At 38.9% G+C, this 21,636-nt stretch overlaps 1 protein-coding gene across 1 annotated transcript; it reads right to left on the bottom strand.

The window, feature by feature from the left end:
• Nucleotides 1-7,147: 7,147 nt before the first annotated feature.
• FAM3B (FAM3 metabolism regulating signaling molecule B) lies at nt 7,148-21,390 on the bottom strand. The gene is given in 9 exon segments (XM_069849939.1): nt 7,148-7,237; nt 8,134-8,266; nt 9,009-9,096; nt 10,265-10,315; nt 12,915-12,973; nt 13,659-13,782; nt 14,577-14,720; nt 20,935-20,980; nt 20,982-21,390. Coding segments are annotated over 9 exon segments (831 nt in total). The 5' UTR covers nt 21,078-21,390.
• Between the last annotated feature and the right edge of the window lie 246 nt (nt 21,391-21,636).

Genomic DNA, 21,636 nt, shown 5'->3' with positions numbered 1-21,636 from the left:
GAAAGAGGAGGGTACTCGATCACAGTACGTTTCCTTGGATGGTGTCCTGATCCAAGGAAAGAGTCCCCCAACTATAGTCCCAAGGAAGACTGGCTCAAAGAAGGTGTCCCAGCAGGGCCACATTTATACCCCTAAGTTGAACCTGATCTGTGGTCATATTCGTTCCTTATTGGCTACAGTTTCCTGCTTTTTTGGGTGCATATGTGACTATCTAAGTCAGGCTGAGAGAGTTGGGGTTGTTCAGCCCGGAGAACAGAAGGCTCGAAGGAGACGTTATAGCGACCTTCCAGTACCTGAAGGGGGCCTACAAGAAAGCTAGGGAGGGACTTTTTATAAAGGGGTGGAGTGGTAGGACTAGGGGCAGTGGCTATAAATTGGAAAGGGGCAGGTTTAGACTAGACATAAGGAGGAATTTCTTCACTATGAGAGTGGTGAAGCACAAGAACAGGTTGCCCAGGGATGCTGTGGCTGCCCCATCCCTGGAGGTGTTCAAGGCCAGGTTGGATGGGGCCTTGGGCAGCCTGATCTAGTGGGAGATGTCCCTGCCTATGGCAGGCAGGTTGGAACTTGATGATCTTTAAAGTCCCTTCCAACCCAAACTATTCTATGATTCTATGATCTAATTACTACAGAGAAACATAGAACAGTAATGTAAGTAGTGACCTCATATACAGAATAATAGCAATAATATAATTAAAATTGTAACACACACTTATTTGGTGACTGTTCCACTGTTTTTCTGGATCCTAAGGTCAGTGGTTTCGTGCTGATGGTGTTGATGGTGGTGATATTACGTGAGTTGTCAGCATCTGAAGTCCTTCATAGAGAGGAATATGATGTTCATGTTGCTGTTTTTTATTTTCTGTCTTCTTTTCTTCCCCTCTACCCCTCTCTATCCTTCCACTTAGGGTTACATAAGTATATGTTTGTTAACACATATTTACACCTTTCTCTTTCTTTGTTGGTCTGCAGCTCCAGATTATATTGGAATTTACTATGTACAGTGCCATTTACACATTAGATACTGTTTCCTTGCTGTCCAGCTCCAAGTCTGTAGGTTAGGGTTTTTTTTGTTTGGGTTTTTCTTTTGGTTTTTTATTGATTTAACTGGACATTAGTGAGTTGGCTGTAGAACATGTTCCTGTTTGCCTCTGCTACTGAGCCAGGCATGCTCAGCACATGGTAGAACTGGTGGTAGCAGTGGTTGTAAATAGTGGGATTCTCAGTACTTTTTGTTAAAATGTTGACTATCTGCCAAGTAACTATCTGTTACTTGGAAAAAGTAGTTACTGTGTTAATCACAGCACAGTGAAACACGTGAAGAGCTGTAGGAAAAATCAGGAAAGCTGAAGACAAAATGCCTTAGCCTTTAGTAAACAGCACGATTCAGATCTCAGAGGATGTAGATAAATCTTACCTTTTATATCACTATACCATTTTCTGGAGTAGGTGATAATCAAGGCTAAAATTTGTACGATGCTTCTCCAGGACTGATTAAGGCTCAAGTTCTTCAGTAAAATGCAGACCTAATTGCATGGTGCTGTGGTAAGTGCTGTTGCTGGAAGCTTTGCTGTGCTACCATGCCAGAGAGCCACTAGTAAATAAGAAAGTTCAGGGGTTGGCTTAAAACCAATTTTGGCAGTAGTAGAGCTGGAGCAGTGCGAGGCTCAGCATTGCCTATGTTAGTCTGTTGAGCTCCATATTGCTATGGGCAGTTTCTGTGACCTACCCGAACTGGCTAGCTTACAGCTGAAATTAAGTGGATAGTAGTAGTTCTTTGTTAACTATGTTTTGTCTCTGCCCAATGGCTTGAAAAGTTTGTAAGTAGAAATTCATGTGTGAATTATAGATCCCTTTAATTTTATGTCCCTTTCCTTTTACTTGAAAACTATTGATTGTGTTTCTGTATATCCTTCTCAGGGAAATTACTAAGTCCCCAGCAGAGCAAGCAATAGTTTACTGCAGAAGTGACTTATCGTTCGGGCTGAAGGGCAGGCAGGAATACCACAAATGGCACAGAAATCTCCCTCATGAATGTGGAGGAAGTGAGGGTGGAGGAGGGGTGGTCTTTCTCTTCCATTCTTGTTATAATGGGGATTTTCAACAATCAGCAGTCAAAAACCTGCTAATTTGGGACTGTTGAGCCCCCCCCCCCCGTTCATCAGCTGCAAGAAATGCTTGTCTAGCTGGTGAGTGGGTGTGGAAAGTAGAGGCCGCATCAATTAACTAAACATTCAGAGATGTGGATCACTCTGATGGACACTAGTCTCACAGGAAGCAGAGCTTTGCTCTGGGACTCCAGTTCTATCCTGTAAGTTATCAGAAGGAAAATCAGAAACTAACTACACATGGTGTTTTGTGTTCTGTCTGCAAAACCCAGAGATATGCAAGGTCTAATTCTTCCACTTCTACTTCTTTCAGGCAGTTAATCTGATCAGGTAGCACCATGCCATTCAGTGAATCCGGATGGGAGCGAAACTGGAATTTATAGTCAAGATAAGGCCTTGAAGCCCTAATAACCCATTGGAAAGTGTTACTTCAAGATCTCATTTCTCTTTTCAAAGACCAGGTTGTCATAGACTTCCTGGTCTGGTGGAGAAGGTAGAAGTTCAGTCTCATTCCTGAGAACTCTGGTAGAGAATGCCCAGGAGACAGAAAGCAGCCATATAAAGTATAACCACGTAAGATTTATATCAGAAGTATAAGGTTGAAATATATATTGCTTTTGGGTGAAACATAACTATTAAAAAGTGGGGGTTTTATTTTTAATAATACCTGCAATGGAGACTGGGTCAGCCTAAACCGTCTACTTCCAGCACTTGTCTTTGGAAGAGGGGGAAAAAGTCATGTTAGAGCTGCTAGAGTAAAGTTTGTATTTGAAGAGGAAGAATCCACATTTGCTATGCTGCTGAAAATCACCCTTGTAAAGAAAAGAAAAAAAAACCCAAACAACAAAATAACACACAAAAAATCCAGGAAAGAAGTGACGTCAACATTTCAGAGACCCAGGAAAAGAGGAGCTACAGCCACTCAAACGTTATTAAAACCACCCACCTTAATCCCATGAATTCTAGTCATGGCTCAGCATTTCACTTACAGCTAGGAAGAGATCAGAGACATGATCCTCATGTATTACTTCCCACCAGGCACTATGTGTAAGTGAAAGCATCAGCTTCTCTTTGCTTTTCTGAGTGGATTGCAGTCAGTGGGAGTTTTGCTTTAAGCACAGCCTGCCTGCAAAAGGGCATCTTTCGCTGAAGAACTTTTCCTTTCTTGTGTTTTTCATTTAAATATAGTGGAAACTTCCCACTTTGAGGTAGATAACATTACACAGAGCACCTGAAGAAAGAACTGAGGAACTGAAAATGCTACTTATTTTTTTGATAAATATTTCCTACTGTTGCCATTAAATTGGACTGCCAGGAATCCATGGATTTTTAAGAGGTATGTCAAGACCCTGAAATGCTTTTCATTCTCTTAAATAAAGAGATAAAAATCGGTGCTGCTATGTTCTTTGTTGGATTGGCTGCCACTTTTACACTGGAGGGAAAAGTGGGAATGATAGCTACCTTTTCTAATTGCTCTTACCTAAAACGTCTACCTAAATGGTCAGGGGATACAAGGGACCTATTTGAACATTTCTTGTGAGGAATGCCAGCCAGTAAACTGGTGCTGGTGGGGATACCTGAAATGGGAGCCTGCCACTGGCAAAACACAGGAAAGGAAGATCTGGCACGTTAGAAGCAAAGCTGCTGACTTTCCATCCAGCTGAAAATGAAAGGTAGGGCAACATCCATCCATGTCTGTGGCTTCCAGTGCCTGTCTGAGACAGGTAACCCCAAAGAGGTCGGTTATATCTAAAAACAAATGCAGAGGATCTGGAAAGACACTGCTGCCACCTGCTGTGCTATTTTGCTTTTAAATACACAACCCAAGCCCTGTGTAATGCTGCTGCCTGAAGCTCTTATTTTCCCATTGGATTTGCCTACTGGGGTTTAGAAAAAGATTCCTCTGCAGGTTTTAACTTCATTTCATGGTGGTGATCCCACATGTTGTACTGACCACCTAGAAGTATTTCATAAGGTGAAGACCACAGCACCTACCCAGCCCAGGAGAGCACAGCAAGTAGCTTCCTACCTGCTGCTTGTGGTTGACAGGGTCACCTGGTATCAACAGGGTTGACCTCCACCACTGGAGTTTGCCTAGAACACATAACAGAGAAGGTAAGGGAGGAGATTTGCATTAGGGGTCCTACACCTGGTGGTCTCACTTCCAAATAAAATTAAATGTTTAACCTCATAATATTTTGATTGTTTTTAAATCCAAAGCTATTTAACATTTCCCCTGATTAAGTTTTCAGGATTACAGTTCCATGAAAAGCTTTTCATTCCTTCTTAGAAGGGAGTTCATTTAAAGTGTTCGAGGTGTGTGTGCACAAAGTTGAAAGCCCGCTTTCAAACCAAATTTCTGTAAGATTGCTTCTGCTCTGAAAAGAATTGAAAAAGTGGTACCTCTTTTTCTCAAGTGATCACTTTTCCATGAGTTCTTGAGATCAGAGAGTTATCAAAGAACTTGAGGCTCCTCTGTCTACCTTATTTAAACACTGGCATAAGCAAAGAAAAACAAAGCTGATGATCAGAGCTGTGAATCCTTAACACTCTTGTCTCCATGACTCAGCTGCTTCTCTGGAAAAGTAAAAACATGATGGAAATGAAGAACATTTTGCTGGAACCTGTGCTGTGAAAGGCCCTTGGCGGTTTGATCTGTGATTCAGTTTAGAGTTATACACCTTTTACTGTTGACCATTTGTAAAGAATGGAGTACTTGCACAGTGTGAAAAACAGAATAAATGTAAAGAGTGGAGTACTTGCATACTTCATGGTAGCTGCTAAACAGACACAGATGTAAAATTTAATTGTAATTAATGTAAGATTAATTATGGCCCAAAGTAGAAGGCAATGACTCAGATTGCACGGAGTTTGAGGACTGTGTCAGAGCTTGACACTCTGAGGATTGCCAACAGTTAGTACTTAATTATGTTACTTTTATGATTCAGGCATGTAAAAAAAGATGATTACAATGTGAAGGAATAAATGTTTTGCCAGTAACATGAACACTGCCTAAATAAATTATTGGTGTCACGAATCTGTACTCTTAAGAAAATAAACATACACAAGCTACACATCTCATCTTGGCATTGATCAGGATTACAGGGACACTAACATGCTGTTGGTTAGGTCACTTTATGTGAAGCACAGGAACAGTTTGATATCATTGCAATGCTATAACAACCCTAGGAAGCACATAAAAAGTACCTGGAACCCACTGCTTTAAACCTCCCACGGAATAAACACTGAAGTATCTTTGCAGAAGCTCTGGCCCACACAGGCTCATATGGAAGCTAGACACCTATGACAGCTCTCCTGTCTTGCTAAAATACACATGCAATGAACAGCAGCAGAGGCAGAGAGAAGTTTTCTTAACTGCGAGGTAGTCTGCAGCAGCTAGAAAACCTTGGCTCTTCCATCCAAATCCCTAAGTTTCAAGAATGAGGGCAAGTTCAGTACGTGTTACAACAGTTCTCATGCGTTTACCACTGGATGCATAAAAGCAATGTACACAGCTTGTAGGATGAACAAGTAAAAAGAACAAAAGAGGAATGATCTAGATATATAAAAATATTGAAACAGCTATTTAAGTACTCAATTTGTAACCACCTCATCAGCAGTAAAGTGATATGGAGCAGCCATTGTGAGTCTGCCAAAGTAAAATTGACTCAAGCTAATTTTACTGCTTTCTTTGGCAGCATCCCTGGGCTATAGAACAGTTTACAAACCTGTAGCAGGAAATGTACTTTTAGGGACTGGTGGAGGATGCAATACCAGAAAACTGCTGGGAATACAGCAGTGACTACAAGTAGGTAGTAGCACCTGCTACAAGGGTAGAGATCTGGACCACTGCTGAGATGGCTTCAACCAGGCAACATGGAGAGCAAAAGCAGATGGAATCTCTGGCTGTTGGCAGCCACCGTTTCAGGTCACCACTTCCCATTTATTCCTGTCAAGAGTCTAGGGTGTGGGATGCTTGTAAGTAGTTGCTGTGACCCATTCAAAACACAGCATTTCAAGAAAGTTGACACTAAATGAATGTTTTAATGTTGAGGAAAAAGTGAAGAAATGATAAATTATACCAGATAGGTTCAGTCTAGGGATGAGAGGGTTGATAAGGACAATCATCAGATACATGATAGACTAGAATAAAAACAACAACGATGAGTTTTTCTCCATGTAATTGGCTTAGTCCTTTTAGGTTAATTCAGTATATTTGGAGAACAACTTAACAGTGAAATGCTCTAGAAAGGAACTTACACTGTGAAATCTGCTATATGGGAGGCTTTTGAACAACAGGGGAGACAAATACCGTTTAAGAAAGGTCCAGACATACTTGATGTGTTTGAGAAAATGGGAAAATGAAGCTTCCTTATAATCATGTGTTTGATTCTACAGTCAGCAGGAATAACATGAAGTCATGACATTTTTTTAGAGTTAAACTCACGGGAAGAAAAAAAAAAGTTAAACAAACCATGTAGATTTGCAGCTAAAATTTAGGAAAATAATTCAAGTAACTTGATTGTTACTTGTAAAAATTGATATTCCACGTTGTCAACAATGCCAAAACCAGCTCAACAAATGTTACTATTTCCATATTTTTACTGAACAGAAGTGGTTATTAATAAGCTAACATCAAAATAATTTGCTTTATTGCTAGCAATTTTATTTACAATTTAGACTATGTTCTATTTGTATACTTGTCTTTAAAGGGAACAAAAAGAAAACACATATTAACAACAAACCCACTAAAATTATTAATGATCACGTATAATCCCTTTAAAAAATCCCAGTATTTTTTGAATAACTTCCTGAACATTGTAATTCTAAACCAGGGTGTATTACTTCCAGTTGACATCAAAACAGCTATTTGTTTTCAGATTAAAGTAAAACCTCACAGAGGAAAGAAAGATTAAAAAATGTGCATATAACTTATTTTACAATTAGTGTTCAGATGCATATTGGCTTCTGGAGGCAATTTACTAGAATCATAGATATAAAAATATAGAATCATCTTTATTAATGAGGTATGCATTTGTTCAGATCAGGTTTCTTGGGATACAGCCTTCTATTTGGACTTCAGCTGGCCAGCCACCATATTTGTTGTTCTTCTTGTCAGAGTGCTCTATCTGTTTTTTTTAAAAAATAAGAAATAATTAAAACCAAATCTGTATTTGGCTCACCATTTACAAATTGCTTTGTTGAACCTCATACGACAGAAGAGGGGTAGCGTGGTAGGACTGAGAAGTGAAGTAGGGCATTGCACGTCTTGCGTGATATAATACACAAAGATTCCACCAGTTTCTCTCTTACACAGAATGCTTTGTTTATTTCCCAGATGGCTCTCATAATATACACTAAATTGAATACCTTTTTCACGCAGAAGCTCAGTAATGTGAAGAAAATTGCAACAGTATTCTGGGACAAAAAACAACTATGGAAGTTTCACAGTATCATCAAGGGAATGGACCTTTGTATTGGGTTTTGCATTTCTGTCTGTCTCTCTGTCATACAGATGAGCACCACTGGGCTTACAGAAAGCAAATACAACAAGGTCACAAATGCAAACAGAAATCTGATATAAAAATGGTATCTTTGGTCCTCCTGAAGCCTGAGGGCAAGGTACTCAGAAAAGTTCTGTGATACAAGCATTGCTGTATATGCACGGCCAATTTGAGACAGTTAAATTTTCATATCTAAACAGTCCTTAGCATCTGTCCTTCCGGAAGAAAATATAAGCCTCTATATGGCATGTCAGGTTGGACATTTCAAAACTGAGACTCTCCAGAATTGCCAGAAACCTCTAGAATTTGTCTACAGATGTTTTAATGCTGGTGTGGTTTAAGTCTGTACTGTACATGGCCCAGATCCAAAGCAAGGGATTAAGACACATTAGAGAACCTCCTTTGTATGACTGAGGCTTACTGAACAGACCATATCTATCAAAGCTAACCTACGAAACCTGCACCAGAAGGTTATACCTAATATATAGACAAATACAAAGTGAAAAGAAAATTAACCTGACCTTTTCTTTTTGGATATTATCTGGTAGCTTGAAGCCTTTGGCAGCTATAAACGCCCAGCTTGACCTGAACTTCATATTCCATATTTCTTTACTTCCCAGCTTTTCTACTAATGTTTTGGCATCATTTTTCAACCTAGGCAAATTTAATGAAAGAGTGTGTTAAGAATTAAAGACATGAAAAATACTGAAAACCAACACAGCTGATGAATGTTTTACACTAGTAGGTCAGCAGAAGCAGCAATGAGGAGTTAAAAAAATCCTGAGAGCTGTCTTAGTACCATGCCATAAAACTTAACAGAGCAAAATTCTTTTCCTTCCTCCCCTCTACATTCCTTATGTTAATACAACCTTCTTGTAAAAGCACAGCAGAAAGAAAAATTTATCTAAAATACTATTTGATGTTTCAACGCTTATTAAATAAGGACAAGGGCATCAGATGTTTATCAACCATGTTATTAAGTCTTTCCCTTTCTAATTACCATATTATGAATCGAGATTAAAAAACCCCTAAGATTTGAAAGCTCTTAAAGAATCAGACTGAGAGGCAAGAAGGAAAGCAAACAAGATACATAATAATTGGAGGTGTAACTATGCTCTTAATAGAAGATTGTGACCCAGGGTTAACAGCAGTGCCCTTTATGAGGACAACTGGTGATTGTAAACAAATGTAACAGTATCTATCCATCTTTGGAAGCATCAGTATAGATGATAGAGGCAAGCACTGAATGGACATGGAATCAAAACTTTTAGTCAGGAAATGAGAGACAAACCTGACTATAGAGTGACATTTACCATTCCCTTACACTTTTATTCAATAGTGATTTTGAAGCCATTCATAGCTCTGTTCCTTAGTCTGTCACAAATAACTTGCTTACCGAGTGCTTCCATCATCTTGAGTCACCATCAATAGGAGGGACCCCTCTGGTGCTTTGTTAATGAAAGTCATCATCTCTCCTGAACGGTCTGCTGAATCAGTTACACAACTGATTATTCATTACACAAATATCACATTACATCTGGTTTTGACTTCTCACATTTTGGCCTTGTCTATTCAAAATGAAACCTAATTAGGCAATTTTTCTGTTTACAGGCAGAAGGTTTAATCCTGAAAGGTACAGATACTCCTGCTAGCTCTCAATGGAGGCTAGGAGAGCGTGGACTGATCTATATTTCCCAGTAGTAAATACACTTCTGAACTTTTACAAAAGCCATTTTTGCCTATGGTAAGTATGTAGATGGGTTCTTATGCTTACCTCACATAATGCTATGCATGCAACCAAAGCCTACTACCATGCTAACTGTAGAGCTGAGTTACACACTCCATTGTACATCCACTTTCATTAAGAGGTAGCCTGTTTGCAGCACTGAGCTGTTCCCTGATTTTGCAATTCCTAAACACATACAAGACACTCGTTTTCCACATTGGAAAAAAACCAAAAAAGTAACAGGAGCCCTGGAGACATTAAAATCTACACACTGTGTATAAAATTGTAGCCCCATGACTATTCCCAATGTGACTGCTATTCATGCATATAAGGTCACAAGCACTCTTAAGCGGTCAGAGAGTCAGCTTCCAGTGCCTCACAGAATTCTGTTTCTGCACACTAATAGGTAAGGAAACTTATTCAAGGTTTGGAAAACATGTTAAACGCTATTTTTAAAGAAGATCATCTTTCCAGCTACATGAAGGGAGGTTAAGAGACAGATTAGCATACTTCCCATGATGATTTTACAATTAAAATAGAACAAAATATGCTAGAAAAAGGAAGTTTGCTGAGTGAAATATCTGGATGTGGAGCCCAGTTATATGCTATTCCTACCAGAGTAAAATAATGGAGAAAACCCAAAAAAGACAATTTAAAAAAAAGACATTTTGACATTTCTCTTTTTTAAAAAAGCAAGACCAAAATAAGACAGAATTTCTCCAACAGGAGAAATTCAGATTTCAGGCAAAATTTGTCATCAGATCTAGCCAGAGCATATTTTATGAACACAACACCTGTTTGTTTCTAGCTGATCCCTGTCATTAATGCAATCATGGTAATTTGAAAGAGCAGGATAATTATATACATTTAAGTTCTTTCTCAAAACTGAAATATTCCCAAAAGCTCTGTTGTACTCTTTTCCCTACCTCCATTCCACATGTCGAAATATCTTGCTGATGTAACTTTTCCTGTTTTAACTGCAATTAAAAAAATGTTGTGTAAATGCGAGCAAAACTGATTAACTTTAACTAGCATATACAGTGTTTTTAGCTGAAGTCAGGCATATACAATTTGGGGCATTATTTGGCTTCTGAGTTTTCTTTTAAGTTTTTAAAGTGGAAGGAATATGGAATAATTTAAGCTTAAGATTTGGGGGGTATATTTTGTTTCATGTAGTCCTTGAACCATTGAATGTGACTAAAATATTTTTATTACTTTTTTATTTTAAAGAAGGAATTCAGTTTACTGTATACTTCTGTGGTTTTATGTATACATATGCTATCCTAGGTCACAACCATAAATTGGTTTAAGTGAAGACTCTTTGAATGAGCTTAAAACTGTTCTGTGTAGTGTTTCAGATGTTCAAGCTTACATACTATTTGAATATCAGTGTACAGAAACTCACCACTCATCATTACTATATCAGAAATTAGGCATGCAAACAGTTAGGCATTCCAAACCATTTTGGTCAATATTCACATTAATTACACTGCTGTTTAGATGGCTGTCTTTATTTAAAGAACACAATTGGAATTACTTGCCAAATTTCTAAATCCATGCTGAGTTAATTATCTTTATCCAAGATTTTTATCTTAGTTGTCCAAGACCTGTATCCCTACTACATGAAATGGTTTTATCCATTTAGTGTGCATCAGCTCATTTCTAGTGAGAAGATTGAACAATTCTTCATTAATTCCTTGCTTAGCATTCATCCATATATAGTAAAATCATGAAGGCAAATTCTTCTGAACATAGGATTCTAAATAGCAGGTTTCTCAGGCTGATGAGGGGAAAAGGTGGCAAAAAATCTGTCAGTGGTAAAACAGCATTCTGGAACTGGGCTTTTTCTGAGCAAAGATCAGAAAAAAAAAATGGAAAAGGCTGTGGTGACAACCGCAGAAATCCACAAAATTCTTTCTCTCCCTGTATGTTGTTAGCTAGGGCTTAATATTTTTGTCTGTCTTCTAGCAAAAGGCTATATTCATTCAGAGAAAAAAGAGTTATCGTTATGGAATAAAACACAAGTATGATGCCATAGGAAACTTACTGAGTGTAGTCAGTAGCTTAACTGATATAATTAGGGGAAATGTAGAAAATATTTCTCACTACACATTGGTTCAAGATAATTGGACAGATTTACCTGCACATGGAGGCGAAAGCATAGCTAAAGTGACTGTGTGTTAAATGAAAGAAATGGCTGTTTAAAAATGCGCAACATGTGATATGTAACGTCTTTTTCCTTATTAATGTCAGACCCAAAGACAATGCTAATTCCCTACTACTATTTACTATAATCTTGCTTATGCATTCAGGAAGAGTATTTGCCCTCTTATTCTACAGCTCTATGCCAAAAACTCATTCTAAAATATTTAACTGTTAGAACCAGTAAAGTTTTTATGATTCCTTATTGGAAAAAACAGTGAAGTAGTTAACTGGGGAAAAAGGATGGAACAGATTCTTGTCTATGGTAGTTTAACCCAGTGACTTCAGTAGAATCATGGAAGTTTAGACAAGGTCAAGATCTTACTTAGCAATAAGGAAACAAAAAACTGCAATGTAAGTGTTTTGTGATCAAAGCCAACTTGATGTGCATTTGAACTCCCTTTCTTCCCCTCCTCCACAACATTTCAGCATTCATTTCTCTCGGGATCCATTATTGAATACACTGTGCTTCATTACCATTGCCATTCACCTAAGTTAAAATGGAAGATCTGGAATAAACTGTACCTTCTGCTTTCCAATAGCTCCTACTATAAGCAAAGACATATAATTACAGTTTAATATTAGAATCATAGAATCATAGAATCACTAGGTTGGAAAGGACCCACTGGATCATCGAGTCCAACCATTCCTATCAATCACTAAACCATGCCCCTCAGCACCTCGTCCATCCATCATTTAAACACCTCCAGGGAAGGTGACTCAACCACCTCCCTGGGCAGCCTGTTCCAGTGCCAAATGACCCCTTTCATGAAATATTTTTTCCTGATGTCTAGCCTGAACCTCCCATGCTGTGAGAAACTGTGTCAAAGGCTTTACTGAAGTCCAAAAATGAATTAATCAAGCTTTGTGTTTATCTTTCTCTTCACTGTCCAAGTCTGGAAAAGGAATTTGTACCTTGGGGTGGAACTGCAATTCTCAGTTCCTGATTGCCCCTTTATCAGTGGGACAGTGGATATTCTGCATCAAGGACTGAACTTGGAAGTTCAGTCTTACTGCTGGAGATCAGGGTTTATTTTCAGGAACTGCACACCGAAGAGTTGATATGTTACATAAGAAGCAGCTTTTTTACCTAATAAAACACATATATACTGTTTCTATGTACACGTTTTCTGTTTTCTTATACTGATTATGAACATATTGCTTTCATTTAGCTAGAAGACTATTTCTCTCAAACACAGATTTGTTTTTCCTTACGTTTAACATGAATCAAGTTTGCAGTTTTCCTCTTTCCCTTTCCTTCCATACTAGCCAGCAAAAACACCCAAAACCGAACATCACCCCCCCCAAGAACCTTTGTAAATTACTGGAGTACAAAGGTATGTCTCTCTCTAGCATTTTTTTCCTCTTACTTACAATTCACAATGGCAATGTTTATACCTCTTCCAACATTACCCTTCTCTTCACTTATAAGCCTGGAACAAAAATGAATACAGTATCAGTAGAACGCATCCATCCAGAAGCTCAGATCAAAAGTTACATTTACTAATACTAAGTCACCTTCTGATGTTCCTATTTTCTTCAGTTATTTAATTCAAGATTTCAGAGTAAACAAGAGATATGGCTTAAAAATCTTATGCATTACACATTGGTTACTTTCCTGCAATGATGCACACGGAGTCTTTCAAAATGAGCCAAATCAAGTATGCACTGTGTACAAACGCAGCCAGAAAGATAAAGTAGAAACAAGCCAATATATAGTGTGGTTTTGTGGCAGTATTCTTTGTGGATTATATCTACACCAAACATCATTGCAAGGTTTTGGAGTGACTCTACCTGTCCAGTTTGAAAAGCCATGAGAAAACTTGACTTTCAGAGGGTGTTGACCATTCAATATTCTGTAAACTGGCTATCCAGAACCATTAAGATTAAAAATCATTACTGAAACTAACAGTTTCAAAGAAAATAACCTGAGGTAAGGTATTTTTTTTAAAAAAGGGCTGAGAGGAAGCGATAAATACATTCAGATATATTCTGAAGTTTGTCACCAGAATAGGAGCCCTCCTGGTAGGAGCTCACGTACTGCTAGTGAATCAAAATTAACACCCTTCTTCACACTACAAAGCACTTTCTTAGATTTAAAGTTAGACTAGTACTCACAGCTCATCCTCAAAACAAATTTTAGCCAGATTTGCTTTGCCACCACCGCTAAGGATTCGATAGGCGTAGTCCCCAAGAGGGCAGGGAGACCAGTGATCACACTTCTGCCTTTTTGGTGATGGAGCTACAACAACAAAGAAGAGACAATGTTCTCTTGGATGCTGCATAAATAATTTCTAGATGGAAAGAATCACTTAATGTCAACATCCTAAAACCAAACATATATAAACAAAATTCAGTCCTCCTGGTTTTCTACTATCATGGCAACATTATCACAGTTTTGCCTGGGCTTTGAGTTATCATTAACTTTCAAACAGCTGCTGGGACAAAAGGCAAGCTTATTTAAGGAAATATGCCCTATAGAGTACGCTCTAATTTGAATCTAGAGTAATTATTTGTGCTATTTCATATAACATGAAACAAGCACTAGAGGTGTGAAGGATCCCTCGCAATAGCTTGAAATTAATAGTTACAATTCCCATTTTAAGCATTGTTCACATTATAACAGTCACAGAATGAGAAAAATATACACATTAAGCCAGACAGCCGTATTAGAGGGAAAAAACAATAAGAATTTAATCACAAAGTTGGGTTAGTGATTCAACAGTTTACCAGAACTGTGAAATACACATCACAGAACCAAAGCTGAAGCTGCAGGCTTGTGCATACATACCAGCAAATAAAGCGTTCTTACATTACTATTCAATTAATTATATTTGAATACTGGCAAATATAGGCTGATATTGTGTTTCTTCAAAGACAGTGTCTAAGAAATAGTTCAGAATAATTAATTAACTTCACAAAGCATAGCATTCTTAGCATAGCACATACCAAATCACTTATTAGCTAACAAGCCATTTGTCATTTACCATGTAGATATGTTAGATAAAAAATAAGAAAAAGAATACAATTACTTACCCCTCAACAGTGGTTTCTTTCCAATGTCTTGAAGATTAGCAACAGAAGTTTTTATTGTCTCTTTGGGTATAAGATAAGCAAGGAAGCATCCCATGTGCCAAGCAGCCAACGATGTCAACAGGAGCCCTGCTAATTTCACAAAAACTGCCAAGGAACAAAAATAGAAAACCACAAAGGTATAAGGATGTTTTCATAGCAACACACAAAGTTTTGTATTTTCTCTGGCACCGATACACAAACTGGCTATTTTATTTCTGATATACTGTGTTAACCACAGTCTTCAGAGATGTGGCAGTAGAGTATTTGTTGTATTTCCATCTCTGTCAATCCCCTTCCATTTCTGAAACTTGATATTCAAGCAGAAAGCTTTCCTCAAGACTCCCCTCAATCCACATTTGTAATACAACAAAGCAGCACGAAGTTCAACTTAATCCTAGTAAGGTTTGGGTTCTTAAAAGTAAGTACCAGATACTACACATCACTGTAGAGGTAGAATGCAGTTATTATTGATTTTCTGTGACAGGCAGACACTAAAGGAATGGTTTAAAATGCTGACCACACAGGGAACTCCCTCCATCCACCTTTTGAAACGCTGGGTAAAAATAACTGAAGGAGGCTCAAATAACCTCATTCACACAATGAGCTCTCACTGCATTCAAACATGACTAGAGTGCCTTTTCTCAGTTACATCACACTTTCCATGGACTGTATCGGCAGTGCATCTACAAATTAGAAAAACAACAGGATCCACAATTTTGTTGAGTATGAAGAAATAGAAATCAATTCCGTATTGGATATTTCATGTTCTTCCTCATTAGAAATGCTAACGCGCATTCCTGATCTATGCACAAGCTAATTTATGATTCTCAACAATGAAATACCACACCACAACAGTAAAATACTAATATTTTGATGTCACAAAATACTTTCTGATCTGTAAAGAAACATGTCCTAGAACATAACAACCTGTTAAAATGAAAAAGGAGAATTCTTTATTTCATGGTCCCAAAAGTCAAGTTCAACAGAACCAATGTCCAAAATTATCTAGTATATTCACTTTGCCAGCCTGCTAGAAAATACTGCACATCACCTAGACAAAACCTTCCTTATAACAGCTTACATACAAGAAGATATTCACTTCCTTCTTGGAACTGTTTTTTAAAAATGTTATGATTTCTGCCCTACCCCTTCTCTAGAATAAGGATGGATTGTTAACTTGTTCTCCTCAAGTCCTGTTTTGCAGGTCTTACCACTCTACTGTCAACTCTGCCCAATTGGTCTGTGTCTTTTACTGCAGAATAGACACACCAGTCCAACACACACATTCTGAAGGCTCTGCTTCTGGTTATTCATGCCAGAAGGATGTTTGACTTCTCAAGGGTAGACTTTTTAATACACTCAGGTTCCGTTTATAAGCCAGTTTATAACCACCATGAGGACTAGATGTTTTTTTCTGTAAAGATTCTACCTTTCTAGCTACTCTCTGTTATGTATTCATGCATGTGTTTTTTCCTGCCTTCTACCTAGCTTTAAAAACAAAAAGCCTAGCAAAACACTGCAGAAAATACAGACTGGTGAAGCTAACACTGAGCAGGGCTGTCACCTGATCTGCCCCTACTTTGTAACAGCACCAGAAGTAGCAAGTGGACCTCTCTGACCCAATCATCCTTAACAGAAGCACAGTTGTGTTCTAGCCCTTGAACTGCAGCAAGAAAGACAACAGATCATTATGAACCTTGAAGGTTCTTCTGTAAATAATCCCAGTTTCTTATTCCTGCACCAGAAAAAAAGGGAAAAAAATGTGTTGCGTCATTGTGCTTAGGAGTCATATGTGCGTGCATTTGTGTTACCGTAAGGAAGGTAACTATGAGAAACTTACTACGTCAAAGGATTAAGACTGAGAAAGTAATATAATGAATCTTGAGAGATGTAACAAGTTTCCCAAATATTACCTCATTCTGAGAGAAACCTGTCTCACTCTACCACTAGTAGCGATACAAACTTGCACTAAAATAATACTGAAAATTACGCCAACATTTAGTTCATGCAGTGGATGTGAACAATGACAAAGTTCACAAAAGAAGGAAGCTGCAGGAACCTTGTAGAATGAAACCTGGGTGCCTTTTCACTTTTTGACTATTAACCCACCCTCCAGATTAATACATAAAATATATTTGAGCTGTAAAGGAGGTCAAGTCACAAGTTTGAAAGACAAAACTCAGGGAGAATTAAGTGAAAAATACGAGTCACTTATGATTTCAGTGATTATTTTTTTGGAGTGGGGTGGGGCAAGGGCACATTGTAATAGTATATGACATGATCTGCCAGGTTTTGTTTTGCTTTTTCTGTTATTGGCTTAATAGTTTTATCTTTACAGTGATTTTGCACTGTTTTTCATTAAAACTACTGAGCAACTCTGTTGCAAAATGGGCTCAAGAGCACAGCATTTTACCCAAGTAGCAGAGAAACAACAGAATATTCAACCGTGTTATTATATTCCGTATTTTACTTAAACTGCAAACTTCTGAAATGGTTTTAAAATATGCCTTTTAAGGAATACATTTACTGACTCTCCTGTACAGTTTGTACTCGGTCCTCAAAACTGCCAGAAAATATTTCCACAGTCAACCAACTTCTGGGTTTGCTTTTTTTGGATTCAGAAGGCTCTGGGGGATCACACTGAAGCTATCTGCTGGGTCCATCTCCATCTCTTAGATTTACTGCAGTTACCTCTCCTGCACACTTATGGTACTATTTTCAGTACCCGCATAAAAACCTACACAATAGCAGTGAAGCCATAACCTCAGACAAGCTTAACATAGTTAAGAGAGCTTAAGATTTGCTACCTACAGCAGTTAGGAGATGCAAGATGCAAAGCCTGGTCTATATTCTCAAAAGCCAGACCGCTGACCAGAGGCTGTGGCTCCGCGACTTGGCTCAGCACCGAGGAGCAAGCAGCATGAGGATGGTGTGCTGTGCTCAGGCAGGTGTCACAGACCTACCTTTCTCTCCATTTCTGCCATGGAGAGGTACTCGGCCAGAGACACTCAGCAATATTCACGGCGCCAGAGAGATAAGAGGGAATAGAAGAGCAGGGAGGAAGAAACCGTGTGGACAATCCAGCCGGCGGTGTGGCAGGACATGTAAAACAGCAAAGCAGAAGGAAAAGAAGATGATTAGCAGTCCCATCTCATAGCAACTCCTAATGTCCTTTCTCCCTCAGGTGCTGGTTTGCCCCTTGGCAGCAACTAAAGCACTATAAATGTAAGCGTGGTATCATTATTTTTTGTGCTTGGCTGCCTCGAAATGCCCGCACTGCCACGCCTGGCTAACGCACACCCACCTGCACACAGCAAGGCAGGGAAAGAATTGATTTAAGACTCCAGCTGGAATTATCCCAAGCTAAAAATCTGGACATCCATCCACTTTCCAGTGTTGGCCAGAGGTCTAGCCGCGATGTCAGGTGCTTGGCTAGGGAACAGCCCTTTCACCCTTTCCCCGTGGCGAGAGGGGGGCTGCTACTCACATTGCCCTTTCAGCCACATCATTCAGGATGGGCTGCCCGCCTGCTTCTCCTCCTCCTCCTCTTTCTCTCCTCCTGGCACAGGCAGGACAGACCACTCGCCTTGTCCTGCAGCTCCCGGCAGGTTGCGGGATAAGGAGCAGCCACCGCCCGGCTGGGCAAACTCCACACCCAAGCGAAACCTCGCCTTCCCGGCCACTTCGCCTTTTGCTGGGGGCGGTGATACTGAAAATGCCAGCGAATCAACTCCCCAGGACTCGTTTTTGGAGTTTTAGACAGCAGCATCCTTTATCAGACCCCAGGCGACGTGGGGGAGCGATCTCCATCCATCATGTGCAGCCAGACAAGAGGTGGGACAGAAAGTGTTTTCCACTTACACGCATATATATAAATTCTCCCAGAAATCTTATGCATATCCTCTTTCTCTTCAAGGACTAATTTTAATGTTATTAAAACTTTCCAACAGTCAAAACTATTGCTAATTTGGAGCTGGCTGCAGCTCTGCCTGACCCTGCATTGGAGATGGAGAGAAACTCCAAGTGGAGGTGATTGTAGAAGAGACATCTGTTCAGCACAGATAATACTTCACACAAGGCATTATAATCTTCAAAGAATGAACAGTGTCTGGAAAAACACTGTCTAAAATAAAACATGCTATCACAGGAAGAAACCATGCAATCAGAGGGACATTCTAAATTTCAAAAACCACAATTGCTTAGACAAAATTTAACTCTACTTTAGCTTAAATCAAAATATTCCACTTTTTATAATAGCAACTACTTCCTGTATCAGAGAGGATGACACGGTGGCATCGTGGCCTCTGCCTCTAATGATGCACAGAAATTATGTTTAGTTCAGCAAACAGAATAATAAAATCCTGCAGGAAGGCACATAACAGGACCTCATACAGACTGGGGCTTTTGCCTTCCTCCCAAGGACACCCATGAAAGCTATAAATGTTTCCAGTCCCTGGAGAAGAGGTGTTTGTCCTCGTCTGTGAGTGGGATATTGTAGTATCCTGTAAATGGCAGGTAAAACCCAAGGGAGGAATTACTGCAGGTTATTTTCAAACATACTGGAGCCTGCAAATGAAAACCAACATCCAATAAATCCCAGGCATGTGAATAATTAAAGCAGTGGCATGGGACAAATAAAGTTTAGAAACAAAAAGCCTAGGACAGAAAAGAAAAGAATTTATGAGTGGGCAAGAGAAAGTAAAGGACAACACTATTCTGAGTTACTTTCTCAAATATGAAATTATTTCTGCAGGAACAGTTGTCCTGTAAGATTACACACAAAATGGTGTCTCTGCTAATAAAGGATTGAAACTATTGAAGAGTGCCTTTCTAGCCATTAAACCAAAAATTACGCATCTTTACACCCAAAATCCTGCAGTTTGTGGTAGCCATATGAAAAAGTCTACTACTTTTATTGAAACAAGGAAAAATAACTAAGACTCAGGATGATATATTTTTGAAATAAATTTATTGTATGAGCATTGGTGGATTACAAGCTTCATAGATAAAAAATTTAAGCTCCTAAGATCTTTGTCACCATCTCAACACCTTCCTATAAAAAAACTTATCATTAGCAATAGGTGTTACTTGATAATTGCCAATTTACCTGCCTCTACCAACAAAAAAAATAGCAGGTTACTTAATATTCATTACTGCCTAAGCTACATTGAACTACACCCAGGCATTTGCTACAAAGCCAGACAACACAGTAACTAATTTCCTTGCCTGTGCAGAGATCCAGTGGTCTCTAGCTGAGAGGGCTGTAAATACCAAAAGACTAGGAAACTTTAAAATATTTTACTTCAAGATATCACACTTTTGTGTCTGCAAAAGAAACATGATACCATTCGTTCTTTAGTAATTAATCAAAGATGTGAGCTGGAGAACACTTTCAAAGTTATATTTCTGTTCTTATTCTGTAAACACTCATTCTGTAATTTAAAATCTCAGAGAAAAACTTTCAAAACATTAGTATTCACTCCCAATGCTTATGAGGCTGTAAGACCCTTCTGTGATAAGCAGCACAGGAAATCCACCTAGGAAACAAACAACCTCCGCAGACGCTAAATGTGCTTATGCATTAGTCTTCTCCTATCATCACAAAAGTCACAGTCCTTCGAGAAAATTTATGGGCATTTGCTAACACTATAAAATTACAACAGAGCAAGTTCCTGCTTGCCCTTCGAGCCACTGTACCTCCAGAGTTATTTTCTGAATCCACCCCATCTGGCTAACAAATTAGCAGAAGTGTCACTCCAATCCTCACAACTTTCAGCAAAGTAATCATTCAGAAAACCTGTAAAGCTAGTAAGTCTAGCTCCCAGGATGTTACTGATCTGTTAAAAGACCTTAAACAACTTAAAATTGTATAAGGTGGGGTTTACTTGTGTACTTTTCTTATGCTTTATTAATCCAAAAATACACAAGGAAAATACATTCAATTGCACTTCATTCAGATAGAAGATGGTGACTGGCAAAGTTTCCTCAGTACTGGCAGCAGCACCTCAATGCTTTATGGACCCAAATCTAATAATGTTTTATACATAGTGACCCAAAATTTTCAGAAGATGAAGGCAAGGGAAGCAGGAAGGATAAAATGAGGGAGAGGAAAATCCTTCTGTTAAAGCTGAATGCTTGGATATATCTTTACACAAGCCTGTGGGATGGCTGTTGCCTGTTTTCTTGAACCGCTGCCATCCGCACAATCATTAGGCCTAGAGGTCCCTATTAGCACAGACCCTGTGCAGTCCTGCATGGTCTACAGAATAGTTTACATCCAGACTTGTCTGTAACTCCACACAATCAAGTAGAGATTTACCAGAGGGAGCTGGATTAGCAAGATCCCCGCTATCGGCAGCTATCGGCAATCTCAAAGCACTTGTAGCTTGATGAAAGGGCATCCCATGGTATGTCCTGGAGCTCCTCCCTGATGCTTTCGGCCAACACCAGGTTTCTCAACATAGACTCACAGCCTGAGACTGCTGTGATGGACACAGGTCACCTGAGCGTGATACTGAGGTTCTAAAAGAGAAAAAAAAATACAGTAAATCCAGTTTTGAAGCCCAGTCCACATACATATTGATAGAGCCGGATTTCTTTTAGACCTGTCTTTTAGAGAGGGGGAAGATGGAAAAAAGATACCACACCTTACCTGTGGGCCAGGATGGCAACAGACACGGGCACTCAAAGTGGGTCAATACTGCAGGACAGTGTGGCATAAAAGTGGTATGAGTTAGTCAGTAAAAGTGTATATATAAGCAAACTAGAAAACCATGTAAAATACATCAGCAGTTAAAAATCAGTATAAAACACCAGCTTAGAGAATATCCAAGATGAACAACTATTAAAAAAATCCCACATAGTAAGAATATGGAAAGCTGAAATTATTGTTAAGTTTATGATTAAAAAAGAACCCAAAGGAAAAGTAGTATTCTCATGCACAGGTACCTTCAGAATGGTGCTGGGTGCACAAAAATAAATAAGGTGAATAACACAATGACTTTTTTTATTCATAAAAAGT

Source organism: Phaenicophaeus curvirostris, chromosome 1 (genome assembly GCF_032191515.1).
Source record: "Phaenicophaeus curvirostris isolate KB17595 chromosome 1, BPBGC_Pcur_1.0, whole genome shotgun sequence".
In the NCBI taxonomy this organism is placed as follows: Eukaryota; Metazoa; Chordata; class Aves; order Cuculiformes; family Cuculidae; genus Phaenicophaeus; species Phaenicophaeus curvirostris.
This window is presented reverse-complemented; position numbering and strand designations above follow the sequence as displayed.